The sequence below is a fragment of the Schistocerca serialis genome, chromosome 11 (genome assembly GCF_023864345.2).
Source record: "Schistocerca serialis cubense isolate TAMUIC-IGC-003099 chromosome 11, iqSchSeri2.2, whole genome shotgun sequence".
Classification (NCBI taxonomy): domain Eukaryota; kingdom Metazoa; phylum Arthropoda; class Insecta; order Orthoptera; family Acrididae; genus Schistocerca; species Schistocerca serialis.
In genome coordinates, this window is record NC_064648.1 from 167208228 (window position 1) to 167233908 (window position 25681).

Consider the following 25681-nt stretch of genomic DNA (forward strand, 5'->3'; position numbering starts at 1 on the left):
GACATATGTTACAAGCAAGTACAAAACATAAGTGAACAGCACACTCAACACGTCTCAACGTCACAGAAAATGAGATCTGGCCATATGAGTTACATACCACAAACCTGAACTCCTTCCTACCCTACCAGGCGTACAGTCTTGACAACTCAAAGAAGGTGTCGGGGCGCTGCATGGTCATGTGCTCCATGCATTCACATGTAATTCAATAATAATATACTCAGAATATAAATCTAACAGGGTGTAATTACGACGGGCTAATGGGTACTCGGAAAAATTTATACGACAGTTTGGAGCTAAAATTCTTAACAAGACGCGGCAGTCAGGCCGCCAAAAATTAAATAGTAATATTGTGTCAATGGAATATGTTGGACCATGTTGCCAAAAAACAACTAGAGCCCTTAGGAAGGCTGGCGTTCGCGTAAGCTTCCATACAAGGAAGTAGTTGGGGGGAATATTAGTACATACAGACGAAGGGAAAACAGATAAGCTTAAGCAATCCGGTGTATACGAAATTAAGTGTGGGGGATGTGCTGGGACATACATTGGCCAGACGGATAGGGATTTTGCCACAAGGTTTACAGAACATAACTATAGTAATAATAGTGGGCTGGGGTGTCATATGAGGGAGACTGGCCAAAAGCGGGCCCTGATAGAAGATAGCCTAAGAATTCAGCATTTATAACCTAAAGGGAAGATTTTAGATAACTCTGAAGATCTGGAGATCTATGCGCATATACAGCACGCTGCACACCCAGTATTTAATAAACAGGCTTCCGGTGGGAACAACTGGTTTTCTGACTTGTTTGAACGGATACTATTTTGAACTTGGTATCTATCATCCCCTCATTAGAAGTGTGATTGTGTATTTTATAGGAGCTGGTGGTGTTCTGTCCACGTACCGTTATGATAAGCTAGGTTTTTTGCCGAGTGGTTGGCTAGTTTAACGTCATACAGGGAAAGTTAGATGGGCGTATAGGTTGGCATTTACAGATTTGTTCACCACAGTGCCCTTTGCGTGCTCTTTGGTGACACCATGGTTTATTTTATTGATTTTAGACTAAAGTTTTAACACTTTTAATGTTTTGTATTTGTTTTTTAAAAATCTATAGTTCTCTGGTCTCCGGATAGCATAGGTAGGACTGGGGCAATTGTCATGCCACTAGTTTATATAAGGAATGTATGAGGTATAGCCCACGTATCTTTTGCGACTTTATGAAAATGCTCTTCCTCTCACCATTAAACTTTTTCCATGTGGTAGAGGGGCTTCTGTTTGGACAATCATGGCCCATGAGTATCACTTGGCTGTAACTCGATAGGCGGATGGCTTCCGCCGATGTGGTTGCCGTTGGCTATAACAGATGGCACCTAAGACGTTTGTGTACGCGAGCTGGTCACAGGGATTTAGTTTATGATGGATAATGTTGGTTATATTTAATTTGGTGGTATTCTTTTAGAGATTTGAGAGGTTGAAAGGTTTATTCACCAAGGAACTCCCCCCCCCCCCTCTCCCTATTATTTATTTTATATTGACATATGGTTTGAGTTGTGTTTAGTGCCACTACTGGCTATAGGCATAGTATGGCAATGTAAAAAAATTTGGAGTTTAAAAAAAAAATTAAGAAACTTTTAGTGTTAACGTGTACACAAGTAATTACACCCTGTTAGATTTATATGATGAGTATATTATTCTTAAATTACATGTTAACACATGGAGCACATGACCATACAGCGCCCCCTAGCGAGGGCGCTTCGCTGCTGGTTGACTTGTTTAGCGTCAGTATACGCTCTGCTTCAAGACTGCTCGAGCCGCAGTCATATGTTATTCGACACTTTCTTTGAATTGTAGAGGCTGAACGCCTGGTTGGGTAGGAAGGAGTTGAAGTTTGCGGTACGTAACTCAGATGACCATATCTCATTTTCTGTAACGTTGAGACGTGTTGAGTATGCTGTTCGCTTATGTTTTGTACTTGTTTGTAACATATGTCTGAAAATGGGTGTAATCCCAAAACGCGTAACATGTTCTAATAAAAGATTCAATTGAACATCTTGAAACGTCCCCTTTGAACAATTCTTACAAGACTGTGCTTAACCTGACACACAATATTTTGTTAGCGCAACGCAATCTGACTTTCAAAATTCCCTACAAAATAATGGCCCTGACTAACATTAAACTATACCTTTCACAAATCACTAAATCACTTACCTCACAAAAATCTTCGCTGCTCAAGCTACTGCAATACAGCGAGCGCCACTACTGCCAGCTAAATAAAAGATTCAAACTACTGAAGGCACTAACTACTGATAGGGGTAGTTAGCAAATGAAAGGTATTAATAGAGAGCAAACAATGTATTTACCTTAATATCATCACAAGTCATAATATATATATCAGTTCATGACAAATTACAAAACTCCGCCATCTCTCTCCCCACATCCACCACTGCTGGCGGCTCACCTCCAACTGCGCAACGCTACGCGCTGTTCACAGCCAGCTGCCTAACACTACAATGGCGAGTATTACAACAATGCAAACTAGCCACAGACTGCACACAGCACAGCCAGTGATTTTCATATTGAGCGCTACGTAACGTTGCCAATAAGAAAACATAAACAGCCTACTTACATATAGAAAACATAAACAGCCTACTTACATAGAGAAAACATAAACAGCCTACTTACATAGAGAAACCATAAACAGCCTACTTACATAAGCTTTTGCTGTGTTTGTCTCTGATTTTTTTTTCATTTGTTGCATTAATTGCAATAATAATGTATTAGTATCTGGAATCTGTTTCTCTACGCTTTTCGGCAGTGCATTTGCACCGACAACGTCGACCCTTAGCCTAGGATACCTCACTGGAATCTTCTGATTTTTTCTTGTAGTTTGTATATTTAGTGTAGCTTTTGTTTATTGCTAGCGCGTAATTGTAGAGAGAATCTCCTTTGTAGTTGTAGCCTTTCATTGTTGTACAGTAAAACAGTTGTGGCATGCATATAGATTTGCACCAAGTATTTCGCAGCTGTAATTAACTAGATATTATTTTCAGTGTTATGTTAATGTGTTCTCTTATTTTTGATCTTCAAATTGTGTTTTTCTGTGTTGTCGTGTGAAATACTGTGACAATAATGGCGTGTGAAAAACGTAACACTAGGCTCCAAACTAAACTGAGAAATAATAGTGATGACGAGCGTAGCTTATCAGCGCCGCCGAGTAATGAATTTACTAATGTTCAAAGTAGTAATTTGGTAACTGTGCACAGGGAAATGGAGCGGGCGTCAAACAATGGCGTGGACAGTGAAACAATTAGTGAAGAGGGAAGCATTATCGATCGACCGGTCGGCAATAGCTCGCCTCAGGAAGCCGAAATGACACGACACGATCTCGCAAATACTGTAGATTCAGGTTTTGGATCCTCACCGTTTTCTCGAATAAGTCAAGACACATTTTCTGCTTGTCAAAATGTGAATGTTTCCGGTGTAAATTCACTGCCGAAAAGCACTGAGGAACATGTTTCAGACACCAATGCATTGTTATTACAATTAATACAACAAATGGGACAGACACAGCAAAAGCTTCAAAAGTTAGACACAGTGGAACAAAATCTTAAAAAGTTAGACACAATGGAACAACACCAGAGACAAACACAGCAACAGTTAGACACAGTGGAACAAAATCTCAAAAAGTTAGACACAATGGAACAAAATCTTCAAAAGTTAGACACTACACTTGAACAAACACGTGAAGATTTAACCACTGAGTTACATAACATTGAATCGAAATGTCAAAAAGTCTGTAATGACGTAAAAACACAAATTTGTGAGCATTTTCAACCTATTTTTTCGCGGCATGAAAATGCATTACAGAATCACGAAGCAGCCATAAAAGAACTGCAAGCCATTGTTCATGAAAATCATGAGACCTTGTGGGCTAAAATTGACTCAGTTGCATCTACCGATTCGGTTACGCAACTTGCAAAAACTCAGGAAAACTTAAAGGACACAGTAGATACTCTGAAACTTGGTTCAGAAAAACACACTGAGGAAATGTATTCACTATCGGAGAAAGTAGCCGAACTTTCGGATCAGGTCACTAACTTATCTACAAAGGTAGATGATGATCTGAATGACACAAGACCTGTAGCCTTCACTGACACTGAAGAGTGCGAACAAATTAGGAAATTCAAACAAAATCAGAATCAGATTAATACGCAACACCAAAGAGAAATCCGGGAAGTACAAGATCAGCTGACACAGTTAATACAAGAATTACGTATTTCAGAGGATACTCGTGCCCCAACTTGGGAAGAGGGACTTAGAAACACGGAAAAGCCGCAAAATAATAACACAGGGCATTTCGGAAGTTATGAAAGAAATTGGCAATGTGCACCGAATTTTGAGATGGAACGGCCGACACGACCTAACAATGACCGATATGCGACTCGCCGACATGATGATTTTGACTATAAGCTGTTCATTACTACACGTAAATTCAAAACGTTTAAGAATTCTGCCAACGACATTCATCCACAAGCGTGGCTCCATCAATTCTCTCATTGTTTCCCTCCCAACTGGTCATTGGAGCACAGGTTAGAATTTATGTGTGGCTACTTAGAGAATGAACCAGCTGTAAGAATGCGATCGGTCATTCACGATTGCCACAGTGAAGGAGAATTTTACCATGCCTTCCTCTCATCATATTGGTCTCAAGCCACACAAGACCGGGTAAAACATGGTATCATAACGATGAAACATTTCGAACAATCTGAATTCTCCAGTCTTGTGAAATATTTTGAAGACATGTTGCACAAGAATCAGTACCTGTCAAACCCATACAGCCCCTCAGAACTCATCCGCATTTGCTTAATCAAACTGCCTGAACATTTACGACATATTATTTTGGCAGGACGTTGCAAAGACGACATTGAAGCATTTCAGGGACTGTTACAAGAATTAGAAATTGACACTGACAATCGCGGAACGCGAAACCAGGAACACAACAATTACAGGTCACATCCGTCGCAATTCCGCGATGAAAGAAGTAATAACTTGACACGACAAGGCTATTCTCACAACACAAATCGTGACCAAAACAGACACCACCCGTATGACAACCGTTGGCAGAGTAGTAATAACTACAGGGAAAGATCGCATTTCTGTAGTAATGACTATCACAGAGACAATCAGAGAAACAGACAATGTGGGAACCAAAACAATTATTATCAAGGGAGGCAGAATAACTTCAGACGCAACAGTTCGGCGCACAGTCACGATTCAGGGAGAAATTCTCCACCACGTGACGGACAAGGAAGAAACTACGGAATCTACCGACATGACGACAGACGATATATTCGTAACGACAGACCTGAATTGCATCAGAACTGGCGGGATTCTAACAGAGCTGGGCCCTCTCGGCAAGGCGAATTTGTAGAAGTTAGGTCTCCTAATCCCAATAACTTCGCGCGCCAACAAAGAGACAGACAATGACTCGCACAGCAGGCAGCCGCGTGCGCCCGCTGGCTCCGAGAAAAATAACATAAGACTCTAGCCTTGAGAAAAATTTTAGCATTCTTTACCGATGTATACAACATGACAATTGCTTTGAAGTTGAAACTCTGTGCACTAGGAAGAGTAAAGGTTTACACCACATTTCACATGTAAAACCGTTTATTGAAACATAATCTGCTTTTTAACTTTGTCTTTGCCATAAAACTTTTCACTTCACGTTACTAGTATGCTTTAGAAACTGTTACCATGCAACAATGTTTGAAGTTAAATATCCAGCCAAGAACCATGAGAACTTATTTAAACAGAAATTACGAATGCATTGTTATAGTGAACAGACGACACAGTGTTGTATTTGTACTTTCTTGCTTGTTAGTTGCACAATTACGTAACGACTATCAGGCTTACATACTTAGGACACATACTGGTACTGCTAATGAGATTTTAATGCAACTTTTGGTTTACTTGAAAATACATTCTGGGTTTAAAGTACTTTCTGAGAGATACCAGATGACACAGAGGTTAGTTTATGTGACAGCTACACGATTTTTATCACGACGCTACTAATGAGTGACAATTTACAATGTTGCTTTTGCAGTGTATCTGTTTTATATCTGCACAGTTTTCTGAATTCTTCTAGGAAGAAAAACATGTTTTAGTAGTAACTTTTGTGGTATAGCAACAATGAGACAGCCTTTTTCGTGGCATAACAATACGTTACTTTACAGTACTTTCTTCATCACGCCAATAAGCATAATAACTAAGATATCTATACGCAAAGCATTTCACTTTTGTGTTTCATGAGGTAAGTACATTGACTTTAGCAGAACCTTGCTTACAGAGGACGATAACTACGACACTTCCACAGAGATTATCTTACAACAAGACGCGCATTTAGCGCTACAGGACACGCATTTGAGTGATTAATCTTATACTTAAAACACTTATTTTCAAAGATTTTTTAATTACAAAGAAAGTTTTCCGTGATACATTTCATTCCATTGCTGTAATTTGTAACACCTGAGGGTATAATTACATTTATCCTCAGGGGCGTACACGCTTACTTTGTGTACCATGTGTTTGGCAAGCACAAGGAGCCTAGCTAATATGGTATTTGCTTATACAACTTTACACATCGGTACCATATTTCTCTAACACACAAATTACACAGCTATCTGATCATTTAACTGAGAGATAAACATGTTTTTTACTACGTCAGTGACACATGTTTACGTAATTACACAGTTGGATAACTTCACACTTATGAAACTGTATTTTGTCTGTACTTTGTGAAATGTTCATATTTTTCGGAACCATTGTGATACTATGAGAGCTTTGAATGATGTATTTGGTATGGATTCATGATTTTTAAAGTACGTTTGAGGCAGATGACACTTTTGACATGAGCAGAGAATTTTTTTTAATTATTGGAGGAAGCTACGACGATTTTGAGATTTGACTGAGGTGTTATGATGTTATTTTTACGACGACGACGATGTGTATTATGCTGCTGAGGTATGTTTACGATTAATAGGCTGAGGCTACTATATGAGTTATTTGATTATGCTTCATATTTATAATGACGAAATATTGACGAGTGTCGATGGATACGTATATGTGTAATAAGGTAAGGAATAAGGAGTAGGGATTAGGGACTCTGACTTATGGAAAAGGTTGTTGGAAACCAAGAATCGTACTTTAAGAGTTATGAAATGTGTGTGTATATGTATGAATGTATTACAATGCAGACGAAAATTTTTTGGACACTGTTATATCAATAGCATTTTGTTTCTACAGATTTGTAACGCAAATTCTTGACCTGTGAAATATTTTTATATGCGACTGTCTCTGTAGCGGAAACTGCTGTCGTAAATATTTCCGTACGAAAGTTAAGTGACCACCTGCACATAATGCGTCGCGGGCACCCAGCTGTGTCAGACGCCTGGAGAAAAAGCCATTATTGCGAGCCCTTTTCAGCGGCACAGGTAGAAAAAAAAAAGGGGACGTGGGACGTGTCAAACACCTGGAGAACAAGCCATTAGGGTGTGCCTTTCATCGCTAATGCGACACCCTCGTTACTTGAAAACATATGATTACTCGCACTTTGTGCTAATTACTGAAATGCTTATGAATTGATGGGAAATATTCGTACATCTGCACACCTGATTACGACAAGCGTCTTTCTACGAGAGTTGAGAGCTACTAACTTATGAAATGTCACATGACTACTGAATGATATTTTTATGCTTTGCTTTTCATAGTTGCTTATTTCATTTGACATCTGTTTTCCAGCTGTGTTGCAGCATTGCCTTTATAAAATAAAATGCATTTACTAATGTGAACACTTTCTGTCAACAGATCTATTAAATAATTATTTTATGATCCACATTCTTTAAAAAAGGAGCACTTGGAAAGGAAAGAACAATAAGAAGGATCTAGTAACAGTAACACATAATTTTCTTTTCAAGTACATGGTAATATTTCTTTTTACAATCAGTTCTTGTGGTGCACCACTTTAATTACATAGACATTAAGATGATACATTTCCCTTATCTGCATTGTTGTTTAGTGTAATATTTTTTCTGCTTGCGCTATGTCATGTTTAGGTATAAGTTGCTGCTGTTTGCCAGGCATAGTGTTATTGAATTTGACTTTTGCTCATTTATGCTGCTAGCTTTGCCAATTTGCATTTTTTGCATTGCTGTTTGTGTTGATTTGTTATGTGATGCTGCATTGCCTCGTCCCTTAGTTTAGCATCTGAGCTCAGTAGATTTAAGTTAGCTTAAGAGGGGGTAGACTATAGAAGAGAATGAGTTGCGATGAATTGGAAGAAATGCATTGAGAATCTATACGAAAAATGTACAGAAAGCAGGTATAGGTAGGATTTTCTAGGAAATAAATGATGAGGTAAGATAATGGAAAATAAAAATGAGGTAAGAAATGTGTGAACATATAAATACAGAAAGCATGCTTAGATCGAATTTTTTTTGGTGGAAACAAAGGATGAAATAAGAGGAAAGATATATGAAGTTTTGGGTTGGACTGCAGTACCAAATGTTACACTGAAAACGAACCCTGTCCTTTCCTATTGGTGTTATCCCACTATATGTTTGTGTACCCTTGTGTATTTGTTTTCTTCCTGTCTCTGTGTAGTTTCATAGAATTTTTTTCTTCTTTTAATATTAAGCTACATTCACTATGATGAGGAATACTGTTATCCTCAAATATAATTGGCATTAATAATATGTTATTTACCTTATAAATATGCTTACACATTATTTATTCTGTTTAATGCTCATGTGTAAAGTTGATGTTTCAAAAGTTATTGTGATCTTTTATGTATGTACTCATGTCATAATTCCACTGATGTATATGTTAGTTCGATTCTTTTGTAAAGCCTGTACTACAAATGTTATCTGTATTATTATGTTCTTTAATGATGTATTTTGTACCTTTGTAATTGTATTCTTATGTTATAAAATTGTAATTGTCACCAGTTCATGATATTATTAACTTGTAAGTTACATTTCACTGCACACGTTTCTGTTGGTCATAGTATATGGACAATATGTGAGAAGTAGGGACTGTCAGTGTTTGCAAGTGTATTAATAATTCAGCAAGGGACTGGATAACAGCATTGCTGGTTCTAAGGACAATTCCAAAAACTTTGTGAGTGCACAAGTGGTGGTTTATGGACTTGCTATATTCTCCGCAAGACTCTTCGATGGTGAATGTGCACCTGCACAATCGCAACAGATGGCTGCTGGCTATCTCTACAAGGACTACAGTGGGTCTGCACTTCTGATGATCCACCAACGCCATTATTTCTACAAGGACTACAGAGGGTCTGCATCTTTGGTGGCCCACCAATACCGTAATCTCTACCAGGACTCCAGTGGGTCTGCTCTGTGATGACATACCAACCAATATTCTTCAAAACGTCGAATGACTCTGCTGTGGGTTTGCTCTGTTGTGGAGCATTACCTGTCTGCATGTCAAGAGTCAGCACTGTCTTTCCGTTGGAAGGACAACACTACTTCTTCAAGACTGCATGGAAATCCACTACTTCTGTGTGCATTTTCTTCTACTGCTCAGACTTTGAGAAAAACACTATATTTCACCGTAATGAATGATCAGGACTGTCTTTATGGACTGTGAGAAAATTTTAGCTTTTGACCAACATTGTATCAATAAGTGTGTGCATTTTATATCTTTGTTACTGTAATTGTGAAAAATTTTTGTCAAATCTGTATTGGCCAGTGCCCAACACCATTTGTAAAAATTTTTGTGGGGAGCATGGGGGCTATGTAAGTAGGCTGTTTATGGTTTCTCTATGTAAGTAGGCTGTTTATGTTTTCTCTATGTAAGTAGGCTGTTTATGTTTTCTATATGTAAGTAGGCTGTTTATGTTTTCTTATTGGCAACGTTACGTAGCGCTCAATATGAAAATCACTGGCTGTGCTGTGTGCAGTCTGTGGCTAGTTTGCATTGTTGTAATACTCGCCATTGTAGTGTTAGGCAGCTGGCTGTGAACAGCGCGTAGCGTTGCGCAGTTGGAGGTGAGCCGCCAGCAGTGGTGGATGTGGGGAGAGAGATGGCGGAGTTTTGTAATTTTTCATGAAATGGTATATTTATATATGATGATATCAAGGTAAATACATTGTTTGTTCTCTATTAATATCTTTCATTTGCTAACTATCCCTATCAGTAGTTAGTGCCTTCAGTAGTTTGAATCTTTTATTTAGCTGGCAGTAGTGGCGCTCGCTGTATTGCAGTAGCTTGAGCAGCGAATATTTTGTGAGGTAAGTGATTTGTGAAAGGTATAGTTTAATGCTAGTCAGGGCCATTCTTTTGTAGGGAATTTTGAAAGTCAGATTGCGTTGCGCTAACAAAATATTGTGTGTCAGTTTAAGCACAGTCATGTATAAATTGTTCAAAGGGGACGTTTCAATCTCATGACTTTATTGCGATTGTACAGCATTGGTTGCCAGTTATTTGTCTGTCCAACTTCTGTGATGCCCTTTTCATAGATGTCCATTCCTGTTCAAATGAACTGCCTGTGTGATATTCATCAACATAGCATTTACAGCCAAGAGAAATTCAGAGGCATTTCATGAATGATCTCCACTTCAGTGTCCCACTGCTTTCCGCATTTATTCTTCCAGACAATTCTCTTAAACTCCTATCCACTCTTCATCGCAATTCAATTGAGATCTGAGCTTATATCTGGCCCTACGGGAGCCACACAATCTAAGAGCAGGATTTAGAAAACTATAGATTTCGACTTCTAGACGTAGATAATCGGAAAATTCTTCCCATAAATACAGATGTACGAGTATTAAGAAGAGTCTCACCAGGACGTTACCTCACATGGAACTTTCCTGTGCCTCGATCCTTTTCGAAGCATACCTCCCGTGGGGAAGCGAGAGTTTTCGATAGCTACCGACGGTTGCGAGTCAAAACAAAGAGCGACAGAGGGAGAGAGAAAGGGACTCCCCTCTCTTCCACTCCGCTCCAAGGCCAAACGTCATGTGCAATCATGACTGTTTGTACTGAAGCAATAATGTTATGTAATTGCAATACGTAAAGTTTTGATATTTTTATCATTATGTAATTTGTTAAAAGAAAGGCGAACGAACATGTAAAAGTAATGCATCCACAGTTTGAAACAGTTACACTGTTTTACATCTAAGTCAACTTAAAGATGCAGAGCTACAATTTTTGTAGTATGTGTATTCTGATATAAAGCATGACATATGGAATTTATGAAACCCCATACATTAATTTCTGTCATCAGTGATAATACCTGCTACAGTTGCAAAATTGTACATCAGCAGTTGATTTTATCACTGGGATGTGTATGAACAGTTGTGCATGTCCTATCAAGAGAAAAGTGTGTTCTTATGTGTCTCCATTGTTGTTGTTGTCGTTATTAGCAGAAGTAGTATAATTATCAGTACCGTGTGCTGCCCGTGTACTTCGCATGTCGTAATGTTGACTCATTGAGATGTTAGGTTATATGTAAGAGAGTGGACTAATGCCTTAATTTTATCAGGTGGAATAAACGCATAAAGAAGTAAATAAATGTACACAATGTGCCAAATTCCGTTGCTTTTTATAACGCACTTTACACTATTTCTAACGACACGGGCTCTGTCGTTTCTTGCGACTCTTAGTGTGTGTTCTGCTGGGGTTGGCATCGTGTAGTGGATCCCCGTACGCTCTGTAGCGTATGGTAATAAAGGTCTAAAAATTTCGGAAAAGTTGCAGTACCTTCCTGCATTGACACTTTTATCGCAACGACAATGAACGGGAGTCTTAAAACGCCACGTGTCTCAGATCTGTGCTGAAGTTTAGTGAGCGTGCAGTCTAGATCGCATCACATCGCATAGTAATTTTTTAATCGGGACCTGTGCGCTAGCTTCATGCTGAGTGCCCTGGGGACGCTTCCAAGACAGCAGCCGTGTTCACAGACCGCGTGGACACGCTCCTGGCTGGAAGACCGAACACTCAGCCGCCCTGCCGCATCCCGACATGGTCGCTAAGCCATCCAGTCTCAGCCTCACAGCAGATGTCTGGCTCCAGCGTGTGGGCAGCGGCGGTCTCAACGTCGCTGCGGTCTGGCGGCTCTACGGGACCTGCTGAGTGACGTCAGCTGAACACGACACAGCTGGAGAGACTCGTGGACTCTCTTTGTCGGCCAACTCAGGCCCTTGTCGAGGCTAGAGGCGGTGTGCTCTACTCCTGTGTCAGCATGATCTCTCCTTATCTGACATCGAATGAAATCTGTCCTCAACCTTCATGTTTACTACTTGTAACCTTCCACGTAAACATAACTAACTCGACCTTCTTTTGTAAGGAGAAAAACGTACACTTGCGAGATCTCAACCCTAGATGCCAAACACCCGCCCTCTCTTAAAATAAATGGCCATACTTATGATATAACTCATTTTAGACGTCTTGAATGCAGAGTTTTTAGAGTTCTGTAGGTGCAGGTTGCCTGCCACTGGCTGCGCCCCACTGCAGCTGCCTGATGCACGAGTGCAGAGTACTGTGCAGCGGGGTGACGTCCAGAGCCCTCAGACCCGCTTCACGTCGCAAGTGTGGGAAGACGTGCGTGGAGCCGGTCACGTCTGCCCCATGTGCTTCGAAACTTTGTTCTTCGAGTAGAACACATGTTATTTAACATGAAAAACGGGTAAGCAATATGAGCAGATAGTATTTCAATGCCATGCGCATATATGGTTAACACTGTTTGGCAATATTTTAGGACATATTCTGCAGCAGTTTTTTGTAAAACACACCCACACACACACACACACACACACACACACACACACACACACACACACACACACACACAGATCTCTGTTACGGGCAGAGGCAAGGTGAAATCTGACAATATTACTTCTTCAAAGCAAGCTTCCTAAACAGTCAGTTCGTGATTTTACGTCTCCGTCGCATTGTGCCAATGAAGTTGTTTGACGAAAATGATCGTGGTGAAAGGGTATCGTCATGATTGTCACCACCATCCTCTCATAAAGAAGAGTCTAACGTCAATCAACTATTCTTCTCTCCATTTAACGGGTCTTCTGTATGACTACCGCAACTAAATCACAAGGTACAAATAGTAGCACAACGAAACGCTCGTAGAGTTTCTTTTGCCTCGTGTAAGAGTTAGTCGAATAGCCACATATAACGACGCTTACCGGTCACAACTGTCGCGAGCTTTGACGTTTAAACGTGGCAATCTGACCGTCACTGTATACTGCTCCTGGAGCTGCCACACTGTCGCTTGTCGGTTCACCGGCACTATAAACGCGAACCTCTTACTCACCGTACCGTACAGTAGTTCGAGCTCCGACAGTGGGCGAACGCAGTGGAGCGTGCCAGAAACAAGTGGTACACGAGCGTTAAAAACCTATTTGTTCAGAAGGTCTTAACTGCGTACAGTCATAATCGTGGCGCAAATCTCCGCGCGACATAGACAGCTGGGGCTCACACCTTGCAAGTGTGCGTTTTGTATGTGAGACCAGGTTGGTCATCTTCTCTTGTTAGATGCGATCGGTTGTGATTAGATAACTGTTTGTTTTCTCCAGTGTGATTATTATTTACTTCTGATGTTTTTATTTCTATGCATTGTTATTAGGACTGAATTTTCAAATGTGGTGCAACTCCATCATCATGTGTTCATAAGCATCGACGAGAGTTTTTATAGAATACCTAAATGAGCACATTACACTTTATTTAACAATAACGAACTTCCAAATAATATACTCACCAGTTTTATTCCTCCACTGAAACTGAACATGAGGCCGCCCCTCACATCTCACCCTGCCGAACGTGGCTCTTGTGATGCGTCCAATAGCATGCGCTGACTGGGACAGGATATGATGCCTCAGGTCATCCGTTTGCAGCGTTGTCATGTTCCATTCCATGTTGTTCAACCTTTCAAAATAAAATGGATTCAGCTTATGTGACAGATGATACTCTGAAACTTGACTGTATTTTGTAGAATAGAATAGTGAAAACTAAACTGAACTTGCCCTTCTCCAGATTTTACGTTTCCCATTGATAGAGGTCGCCAGCCCCTTAGAGACGAATCGAGGTGTCAGACAGGAATTCTGGCGTAAATTACGGCTGGTATGCGAGTCTGCTAACATATTATGGCGAACTGATCATTTCTGATGAAATACGAGAACTCACATACAAACATGCAGCCAGAACTATGATTGGACAAGCACGGCAGACCGCCTTCAAAGGCATGGAGTGGGCACTCCCCCACAACATGGCTCACCGTCTGCTCCTTGGCGTCATAGTCACGAGCAGCACCTCCACTGTAATACCACGTTTTCAAGACGTTGCCATGTCTCTCTTGTGCCGTTTGGATGAGGTTGAATCTTGGTCTTTCGTGACAAGAAAGACCATACTGCGCTACCTTACTCAGTTGGACTGAATACTTATTGCACCCTGTCTTAGGAATTAGTACCTTGGCATCCTTGATTGTGAGATTAGCAGGGACAAAATTTGACAGAACATGCAACCCCTAAGTGGGAGCTGTTGTAGCAATGTCATTAATAGTCAGCATGGCTCCTTAACGCTTTAGCACAATATGCAACAGCTCAATAACCAAGACAAATTGCAACGTTGTCTTTTTGTCTGCATTTGCTCCCCAGTTTTTTGCAGGAATGTAGTGCAGTTGATTTAGAATAGAACCAAACGACTTTCACAGGTCCTCGCAGTGCTGCATAAATGACAGTGACAGGGAGAGGGAGACACCAAGGTAATTCAGGAAGTAGCTGCAGGAAATTTTGGTCCTATCCAGGGGCACATATGACTGCCTGTGTGCCTCTGTATCACGGAGGTAGAACTCTGTGGGCTCAGTTCCGCTTGTGTTTTGCAGGAGTCTCTATTTGTAAAAGTACTCCCTCAGTTTGGTGTCAACTCGGAGGCTCGTCGACACAGTCAGTAAGTAGCCAGTTTCACACGATGAATGTGGTCACTAGGCGACCACTACGAACAACAATAAACAACTACCTGGGACCTTGGAGTGCGAAGAAATTGCCTAAGGGGACACGTGAAACGGAACCTGGATCAGTGGAGTGGGCTTGTGTTTACCGGCGAGTACAGGTTTCGAACGTCGACTGGGGATCGTCGTACAAGGCTGTGTAGGTGACCAGGCACCGGTGCAGGTCTCTATCCATGGGTTCTGCTGTGGGGCGGGACTGTCGTAGTTTGGGCTGCTATTATGGTAATACTAACAGTAGCAGAAAACAGTATAAGGGGAGTAGGATTCTTTAGGAAGGTAGAGCAGAGAGTGTGTTACAGTGAACAGTTCAGTGATACAGTTACGCGTATCACAATCGACAAAAAACCAACACCGACAACCATAGTTCAGATAGTACATGCCGACGTCGGAAGCTTAAGATGACAGAAAAAGTATATGAAGGTATTGAAAGGGTGATACAGTACGTAAAGGGAGATGAAACTCCAATACTCATGGGAGACTGGAATGCAGTTGTAGGGATAAACGTGGAAGAAATGGTTACTGGAGAATGTGGGGTTGGGATAGGGAATGAGAGAGAAGAAAGACTAACTCAGTCCTGTAATAAATTTCGGCTAGTAATAGCGAATACTCTTAATCGCAAGAGGAGGATGTATAATTGGAAAAGGCTGGGTGATATGGGGAACTACAGTTAGATTACATCATGGTCCGACATAGATTCCGAAATGATATAGTGGATTGAAAGGCATACGCAGGAGTAGATATAGACTCATATCACAATGTACTAATGATAAACAGTACGTTGCAGTTTAAGAGATAAGTCAGAAAGAATCGATATGGGTAGCAGTGGTTGTGGATGTGGGTTTTCTGAAGATGGAAAAATAATGTTGGTGCTTGTTTCTTGTAACTGTAAGATTCAAGAAATTTAAATTCTTGTTTTTTTTTTTTTTCTCTTTCCTTTGTGAAGTGGGACTGAGGTAGTACTGTGTTGATGTTACTGTGTAGCTCTTCAACTGTTTTGTGTTTCATCTATAAGACAATTGTGTCATCCTCGTGTCGATACCAGTCAATTATTTTGTACTCATCTTGTTTTAAAAAGTTGTTGAATATTGTGTTCTCTATATGATCAAAGAATATACCTACTAATTTCCCACTGAGGGGATATCCCATGGCTAGCCCCTCTTTTTGTTGCTGAAAGTGAAGTAGTTTTGTTCAGTGATTAGACTAAGAATGGATGAGATTTCATTTATTTGTCTTTCTGGGAATTTCTTGTACTTTAGCTGTTGTTCTATAGTGTTTATAGTTTCTTCTGTGAGTATGTGTGTGTACGTGGATGTAATGTCAGAAGATACAAGTTTTGCTGTTGGGGGGATGTTCCTAATTTTCTCTATTATGTCTTCTGGCGTTTTGAAGCTTCTGTTGTTTGTGTATGTGTATGTTTTCTCTAGGAATGTGTACATGTGGCTCTCTGAGGTCCATCGCTGGCCTGACTAGAATGAGAAGTTTGTGGACCTTTGGGAGGCCTGTTAAGAGTGGAGCTCTAGGATTCCTTTGTATCATTCTTTTTGTCTGGTTCTGTGTGAGGATGCATGTGATGCTTTCTATTAATGTCTCTGGGTTCCTTTGATATCTTTGTGTTGGATAATCACTTAGGTTGGTCATTATATTCTATTCCAGAAGTTTTTCTGTTTATACCAACAACAACAGAAGAAAATTATCACATACAAAAAGCAATAGCGGAAGGGAAAAACGTAATAAACGGAGAAACAACACCTTTCAACGACACAATCTTCACTGCTCTGAGAGAACTGACGCACGACACACAACAGAAAGCACACACTTGCAAAAGAACCACTCGCCCATCAGACAGAGACACATAAATGAGGAACGGAAGTCGTCAGAACTCGCGCTTAAATTTTCATAACCTTCTCGCAACGTGTGATACATTTCTCACGAGACACGCCAGCGGCAAGTTGGCGTAACGTTATGCATTATGAAAGAAGTGCGACGGTTATGTTTTTCTGTGTATAGAACTAGCTGCAAGCCGTCCAGCGAACATGAGTACACGAGAAACTATGTAACAACCGAGTACACCCAAAAACTGTATCCACAACACTACCGTAGTCCCAACCGCATAACGCTGACATACATAAGTTCACGTTTTCGTATTTGTTTAGTAATAGTCGCTCACACAGTTGCAAGTGACATGATTTATGTTGAGAAAAACGGCAACAGAAAACCACAGAAAGTATGCCCCAAACACCAACAAGAATCTTAAAACCACGCTGTAATGTATAATAAATAAGCTATTATGAAAGTACCCACAGAACACAATATTTAAAAAACAAACAGTAAACATTTAATAACGTTTTACACCGTTTTATAGCTGTGCTATTTTCTGCATGTTTTACATTGATGGCGATATTTGTCTCTGAAACTAAGTCTTCGAGGCTAGAGGCGGTAATACCGTGATGCCATTTCATGATCCTTGAAGAAAAAGTTGGCTTCAATGTGACTGTCTTACTATAAGTTAATGATGTATGGAAAGAATGGGAATCATGCACCAGCTAGTTGTACTTGACAAGTTTATTCGAATCCTTACCTAGGTTTAAACAGATACAAACATTTCTTCCTTGGAAGAAGTAGTAACGTGTGTAAACTTATTGTGTGAAAGAGAAAACAAGTCATAAAGCTCAGTCAACACTAAAATGACCCATATAAATGCTAACGTATAGCCAGATGGCTTAATGAACGGTAAAGCAAGGTAAAAGTGTGAATAAACATCTGACGTGCCACTGGTTGGCTGTTCGATTCCTATGGCTTCCATAATTTTACTGTTGCTGACTGCTGCCATGTTAGAGATTTTAATTACGTATATACAGCAAATGTTGTGGAGTATTACTGTAATCTGGTGGTGCAGGGTGTTGACTCTATAATTGCTTCTTTCGAAAAGTAATTAATTTAGCCACTTGCAGTGTTTATTGTTCACTTTTGAACTAATTTACAACTAACAATGATACCGAGCTACAGCTGTTGTCATCTCAAACGACGCTGTACTTTTATTGATTTTTTGATAATACGGTTGGGAAATAGGAATATAAATTCAATTTTAGTAAGGCAAGCAGTCTCGATGAAAAGCTTTTTTTGTTCGTTACCGCTTTCAGTCTCTAACTGTCATCATCAGATCATTTACTGTCTGCTGTAGCGACATGCGGAGACAGAGAGCGGAGAGAGACGTGTGCCACGAGGCACATTCCATTGACTGCTCGGTGGAAAGTGTCAACAGAAGAGGCGGCGGCAGAAGGTATTAGCGCGCTTCGTCTTTGGGTCTCATAAATGTGCCCTTATTGACAGATAGTTAGTATCGCAAAATAGGAAAAGTAGGTGACAGCATTGAGAATAAATTTAAAGAAAGAATTAGTTGTACGGTCAGTAGTAATGGCGTCGAGTGGTCTACATACCCCGGTACAGAGCAGGAGTCGATACAGTCGTCAGCGATCCGGCAGTCGAGCTCCTCGAGGAGTTGCAAGGATTCGTCCCACGTGAGGCGGCGGAGCTGCGCCAGGGCGCCGGCGCACCCCCCTCCCTCCCCCGCTCCAGCTGCTGGCGGCGGCGGCAGTCCGGAGTCCCAGAGGCGGGCTGCCAGGCGCTGCACAGCTGACCACGCGGGGGGCGGCTGCTCCGGGCTGTGGCACCTTGTGAGCCCCGGTACCCAAACTGCAAAACGTTCTTCAGTCACCTCGAGGTCTGGACTCTGACTCACGAGCTTCCACGGGCTACTCATATGCTCACCACTACCAGCAGCTACTGAAAGTGAAACACTAAGAGAGCTGCAGCCAACGATAATCGACACGGCGTGAGGTGTGCTGCACACTTCTACAAGCAAAAGGTCAACAAGTCAGCTGACTGTCAGCACGGCGGCCACTGCTGCGGCTGCCCTTGGCGAGGAAGCGGGCAGAGCTGCGCCGACAGTACAACACTGGACACTGTGCCGTCATTCCGTATGAGCCCAAGTTCTGACTGCAGCATCGGTGTGGACGATCCGTACATCGAGGCCCTGAGCAGAGCGGCGAATGCCACGTTACATTCTCGCCCATCTCACAGGGAGCCACTTGGTAATTGCTTACACTCATCGCAGCTGTTACATTTCTGAGTCCTTGAGACAGCTCGCTTGCGATATTTTCGACTTCCTTTCAACAAAATAATTTAATGTCGCATGTCAGCCATGCTGTTCTGCCCCAGCTTGACAGAGTTAGCACCGCTACCACAGGAACGTGCGATGTACCTGGCTAGGCGCAGACAGTAATATTTAAGTCGAAATCACACTTAGCGTTAACTGGTTTGATTGGCGAGATTGGGAATAAGACATATGGTCTCACGTTGGTGTCAGAGCTGGCAGTGCGGGGCTGGAGAGGAGACTCCAGGCTGGCCGAGAGGAAGCTGGGCTGCAGGCGGCAGGGCGCTCCAGACTGGAGCGGCAGCCGGTGGGAGCCTTTCCTGGCGACTTCAGATCTCCAGTCCAGGCTGGGCCGTGAATGACGACCCCGGGCATTCTGTACTCTCATCTCCTGGAGCGCCGCACACTTGCCCTGTCTCATCACAGACTACCCGCCAAGTACTGCGTCACAGTCAAGTAACTGCAGCCAGAAAAGCTGGAATTCCCAATAATGTGATCGGCATACCACTCTCCTCTCGCTTTAACCTCTGGGATCCGCCTCTGAGCTGTATTTTCCTCTTAGCTGTAGCCGTGTTTACACAGGGTATCTCGTTAGGTAAGCAGCAGAGGCGCTGCCATTCGTTGTTCTGTAAACTTCCGAGGCCGTAGTTGCACTTCTGTCTCTTTGTACTTGTGTGGGAACGTTCAGCGCTTACGGAGCAGGGAGAAAACAAATGTAATAGCTAAGTACTCATCAAATGTTGAGATCATTTTTGAAATAATCGAACTGAAATTGTCGACCGATATGCAAGTGCGGTTGACATACGGTTCCTCGCCAAAGATAAAGCAGCAATGAAGGCACTGAGTGGCGGAGAGTGGCTTTGCACTAACAAGCGCTGATCTGTTCTCACCTGCCAGAAAGTTTACGGCAGAATCTCTGGACACACAAAAGATATTCTGCCTGCTCATTCCCTCACGAGGGACTCACGTCTTTTTGAGCAAATGTGTGACAAAACCCTCGCAGTGAGTTAGACTGCAAAATGAAGCAAAAGGAAAGAAGAAAGCGTAATGTCTCTATGAAGGAACAGACGGTTAGCCCGCGTAGCTACACTCGTCTGATCCGCTTCGCTTAGGCAGTCCAGCTGAGGCTATCTCGGCGGTGAGCTGACCTCGCCGGTAAACATTCTGAAAGTTCCGTACCTGCCCAGTGAGACTGCTAATTCTGATGACGTCTCTCGCCGTAGGTGTCGCTACCGGGCTGTAAACATACAAACAGTCGCTTCTGATGGGACTGCGGGCAGCTGCTACTGTTAACCGAAAAATCGGGATGCCATTGCTGTATGCCTATTGTAATTAACCACTGCGAACGTTCGAGTAATGCACGCCTGATATTAATGAACGTAATTGACTCGTACAGAGCGAAGTCCACGCTCCTGACCCAACACGGAGACCTCCGCCTCGTCGTGTCTGAGGGCCGACTGACTCACTTGGCGCTCTCCGTAACCTGCGATGTATTCTCGCGAGAGCATGTCCCCGTCAACTGTGCAGCGATACCTGAAGCTTCCCGTACTGGAATAATGCCACAGTTACGGCAATGACTGAGAGATTTTCCCTGACAAGTTCTGTAACGAAAGGAAACTACCCCTGTTACCATTAAGTGTGTTTACGGCCGACTGGCGCGCCTCCTGCACGTACTCCCCGGCCTGCGCGTCTGGCTGCAGGCAGGCCGGCCTCCCACGCAGCGGGCCACGGCCCCCGCCCCCGCACTGGACGACTCGCGCCGCGGGCCACTCGCGTTCTCCGGCCGTGGGAACACACTCCAGCCGCAGCCTGGAACCTGTGTTACTCTGGAAACTGTATAAGCCCCAGAAAACAGCTGGTTGTATCTAATGAAACTATCGTCTTTCGATTCTGCCTCGTATGAGATCATTTTTTCTGTATCTTTAGCTTTTATCGTGTGATGTTCAAATAGCAAGTGTATGTCTGAAAGCATTACCAGGGGACTGATAAGGTTCACTTTCTCTTCTGAACCTCCGTCAGGAAGTTGATGATCGTTCCTTCAGCAGAGAGGAGCGGGGGCAAAGGTGCTACAGATACACTGGCGGAAAAGAAAATCTCAGCACAAAATAAAAATTACTGTAGAGGAATGAGACTGCGGGCGTACATCGCTCTGGATGACACACCTTATAGCTTCGAAGGGAACTATCAAGTACAAAAGCCGCTGCCTCAGCTCGAGGTAAAGCAAAGGTGAAAAAGCCGAAGTAAGGCATCCTGCAGCTCTTTTAATGTAAATGTTTGTAAAAGTAACATTTGGATTTCCTGGTCAACTCCTACCAATAACCCATTTTATTTTCCGTGTTTGCTGTAAGCTACGGGTAAAAACACAAGCTGGACATGCACTTGCGTGTCAGATGTGACAGCGTTCGGCGGCCCACATATTGCCCACGATGCTAACACAACACTGGCTGCAGATGGCAACAGGGGGCGGGACAGGAGCTGTCAAATGATGTCGACAGCACGAGGCTACGGAACGTGGCTGAACTGCTTAGTTGACGAGTAACTCACGACAGTGCTACAGTGGTAGTGGTGTTGATACAAAGCAGAGCAATGGCGCCGATAAACAAAGCAAACATTGCGTTATATCTTCAGAAACAGTAGCCAAAGTCGAGATTTGATCAGAAAGGAACTCAAGAAATTTCGCTGAGTGTGAAAGAAGTGGCGGATGAGTCAGTGGAATGCGTGGTGTCGTGCGAACAATGTACAAGACGAGTGCAGTGATGGCGATACGTGCACGGCACTTGAAAGTTGTACTGAAACCGGTGTGCTGTACTTCATCGTCGTTGTCGGACAGAGGGCCGCAGCTCCCGTTTCCAGTCAAATGTAGTGAAGGACAGTCGTTGTCCAAGGAGCGGATACTAAACATAATTACGTACTTGGAAAATCGCAGACAGCATAGCAAAAGAACAATTACAAACATATTTTGAACAAGTCTGCAGAAATATGACCGTTAGTGTGTAAGGAAAACTACAGAAATTCAACGGAGGACAAGGCGCACTTGCGCGTTTCAAGGATGCTCGACATACATTACAGAGATTTCAAGAGAAGCAGTGGATGCTTGCATGACGTCAAACAGTGCTACAGAAGGGTGAGACGTGAGATAATGAAATTTCGAAGAAAGCGTCAACTGAACGATGCGCAGCAAACTACAGGATCGACCGAAATATTTGTAGATGAGATAAGTAAATTTACCCCGTCGTTGAGTAAGGAATTTGTTTTCAACTGCAGCCAATCGGCATATGAAGAGGAAACGTACATGAAAGGGACCCTGGAAATTAGAGGTACCAAGAGAGATCAGTCAAGATAATCTATTATCAATTCGCATTCGTATACAGTTATGCCGACTGATTAACCAGACGGTAAATTGGCTAGAACGCTATTTATTGCTCTGCGCCCTTTGATTCTTTCTCGTCTGTGTAATTTTGGCAGGGGCCGTAGGGAATATTTACGTCACAGCAAAGAAGAGTGGGAGAATAGACGTAAGAGAACTACAGCTATTCTATGATCACTGCTTTCGGCCAATAGCTCGTCAAAATAGGTGTTTTTTCTTGATTCCTAGGCTGCGCATACAAATCATACACCTAAAAAACAAGCTACCGCTCCTGGAAAGTGTGTGACATAGCAGTTCGTACCACCTGGAACCACCAGATGAATAGTACCTCCAGATGTCTGTCTTTTCTGTGCGTATGAAACATATTATAACACTACCTGCAGCAACGCCTTAAAGGACAGCCAGTTTTACGATAAGCTCCACGACAGGCCGTTTCGCATTCGGTTGCATGCCATCACTTTCCTTCAGTTCTCGTCACCCTGTTACACCAATGTCATTTCCATACGTATTCCTTAAGAGTGGATACCTGGCTGAGCGTCCTCATAATAAACGTAGTCCTTCACTCCAGGCAGAAAACGTATAATTTTTAATAACAGCATATGTAAGCCAAGCCGCCTGTGAGTGTTTGATAAGTTGACTGCGCATAACGTCTTATGAATCCGTACAGCACGAAAGAACACTTACCGAGTTGGTGACAGTAGTGCGACCGTAGCTGAAGTTCACCGATACTGACCACCAAGGGTCTGTCCTGGTGCCGGCAGACGCAGTCCAGCACCGACGTCCCGTTTGCCGCAAGCAGAGCTGCCACTGCGGCAATTACGCCCGCCGGCTGCATTGTCCGCTGTCGACGCTGGGGAGCAAACAGAAGCAGTGCGCGCCGCAGGGAGCGCGCGCTCAATATGAGGACGGCCAAACCACGGGAAGCGTGACGCCTCTCATCCGGATGACCGCCGTATTCCTGTTTGCTTGGTGAGAGTTCGCGAAAGTCGTCGAGTAAAACAAGGAAGTGTTGTAGTCATTGTGCTGTTCCTAATCTATAAAAACGATTTAGGAGGCAATCTGAGCAGCCATTGTTTGCAGATGATGCTGTCTTTTACCATCTACTAAAGTCATCAGAAGAGCAAAGCAACAGCAAAATGATTTAGAGAGTGTACCGGCGCGGTGCGTAAAGTGGCACTTGATTCTAAATAATGAAAAGTGTTATGTCATCCACAGGAGAACTAGAAGGAACCCGTTAAATTTCTTTTACTCGATGAGTCACACAAATCGAAAGGGTGCCGTTTCAGCTAAATGCCAAGGTATTACAATTAGGGCCAACTTAAATAGGAACGATCAAATCGAAAATCTTGTAGCGAAGACTGTGTTTTGTTTGCAGAACACCTAGACAAAGCGACAAGCCCACTAAAGAGACTGTCACTTAGTGATGCTAGAAGAACCCTCCGCCACACACCGCCGGGTGTCACGCGGAGTACTGGTGTAGATGCAGATGTACATCTACAACTCCACACATACTCCGTAAGTCGCAATATGGTGCATGGTGGAAGTTGCCTAGCGCCATCATTAGTCATTTTCTTTCCTGTTACGCTCGTAAATACAGAGAGGGAAAAGCGACTATCTTTATGCCTCCATCATCATCAGTTTTTTGCTATATTAGCAGGTCCTTTGCCTCTCCATTTTCTGCGATCCATTGCCTCCTCCTTACGGCTGCTGTATGTTGTACCGTCCATTACGTGATCCAGTATCTGAAATCTCCTCCTTCCTCGCTTCCTTTTCCCTTCTACATAACCTTCTACACATATTTTTATCAGTCCATCATTCTTTTTTAATATATGCCCAATCTAATTTCTTTTTCTTCTCTTTATTACATCTAGCAGCTGTCTTTTCTCTTCCACTCATCTCAATACCTCTTCATTTATTACTCTGTCCATCCAACTTATTCTTTCCATACTCCGCCATGTCCACATCTCAGAAGCCTCCAGCCTTTCTCGGTCTTTATTCCTCAAAACCCATGTTTCAGGCCATACAGAAGAACACTCCATACAAAACATTTTATCTTTTCCTCAGTTCTATGTCCACACTGCTGCAGAAAACTCTCCTTTTCTTATAAAATGCCTCTTTTTACCATTGCTATCCTTGTTTTCATTTCTGTGGTGCACTTCCAGTCGGTGTCTATCCTTCTTCCAAGATACTTAAAATTTAGCACCTGTTCTAATATTTCTTCATTCAGCACAATTTTTATTTCTTTATTTTCTCCTAGTGCCAATACTTTTATTTTCTTTGTGTTAATTTTCATTCCATAATGGCGTCAATGGTGTCCACTAAATCCTGTAATTGTCTTTCCCCTGTGGCTAGAAGGACCATGTCATCAGCAAACCTCAAACACCCTACTCTTCTTCAATTTCTACTCCTTTGTCATCTAATGTGCATTGGGCAATCATATTTTCCAAGTAGAGATTGAGAACGTTAGGTGATAGACAGCATCCTTGTCTTGCTCCTTTTCCTAGTCCGATCCAGTTTGTACTTTCTCCTCTCACTTTAACTGAGGCTTTTTGATTAAGATATAATGAGTCTTCTGGTTTTCCAGTCCACTCTCTTTTCTCTCATTACAGTCGCCAACTTGTCCCAAACCACAATGTCAAATGCCTTTTCTAGATCGGTGAAGCCCATTTAGAGATCTCCTCCTTTTTCAATAAACCTTTCTCCCAAGAGTTGTAGGAGCCCCACTGCATCTCTGGTGTCCGTATTCCGTCTAAAGCCAAACTGCTCCTCGCCAAGATTCTCCTCCATTAATTTTTAAAGTCTCTTATTAACTATTCTTAACATCATTTTGGCTGCATGTGAAATGAGGCTGATTGTCCCGTGCTCACTGCATTTCTTGATTCCTTGTTTTTTTCGGTAATGGAATCATTAGTTTTCTCAGAAAATCCTCAGGCCATTCACCAGTGTCACATATTTTATTCGTAACCTCAATATTTCCCTTATTTCATCTTGTTTCTAGCATTTTAATATTTCTCTCCGTATCTGTACCTACTGCTTTACCATTTTTCATTGCAGTTATGCCAGACATTACTTCTTCCATTATGATGATTGGGCCTTCCTTTCTGGTCATCATTTACACTGTTCAGTAATTGA

The 25681-nt window shown here is 42.4% G+C and overlaps 1 protein-coding gene across 1 annotated transcript in view; it reads right to left on the reverse strand.

Moving 5' to 3' along the window:
- LOC126426593 (uncharacterized) overlaps window positions 1-23398 on the reverse strand; it is a 62996-nt gene extending 39598 nt beyond the window's left edge. The window contains exons 1-3 of the mRNA XM_050088487.1: window positions 23234-23398; window positions 18467-18722; window positions 13782-13948 (exon numbers count right to left, since the gene is read on the reverse strand). Coding sequence (XP_049944444.1) covers window positions 13782-13948; window positions 18467-18722; window positions 23234-23384 — 574 coding nt within the window. The 5' untranslated portion in view covers window positions 23385-23398. The remainder of the gene's footprint in view (window positions 1-13781; window positions 13949-18466; window positions 18723-23233) is intronic.
- Window positions 23399-25681: the final 2283 nt, after the last annotated feature.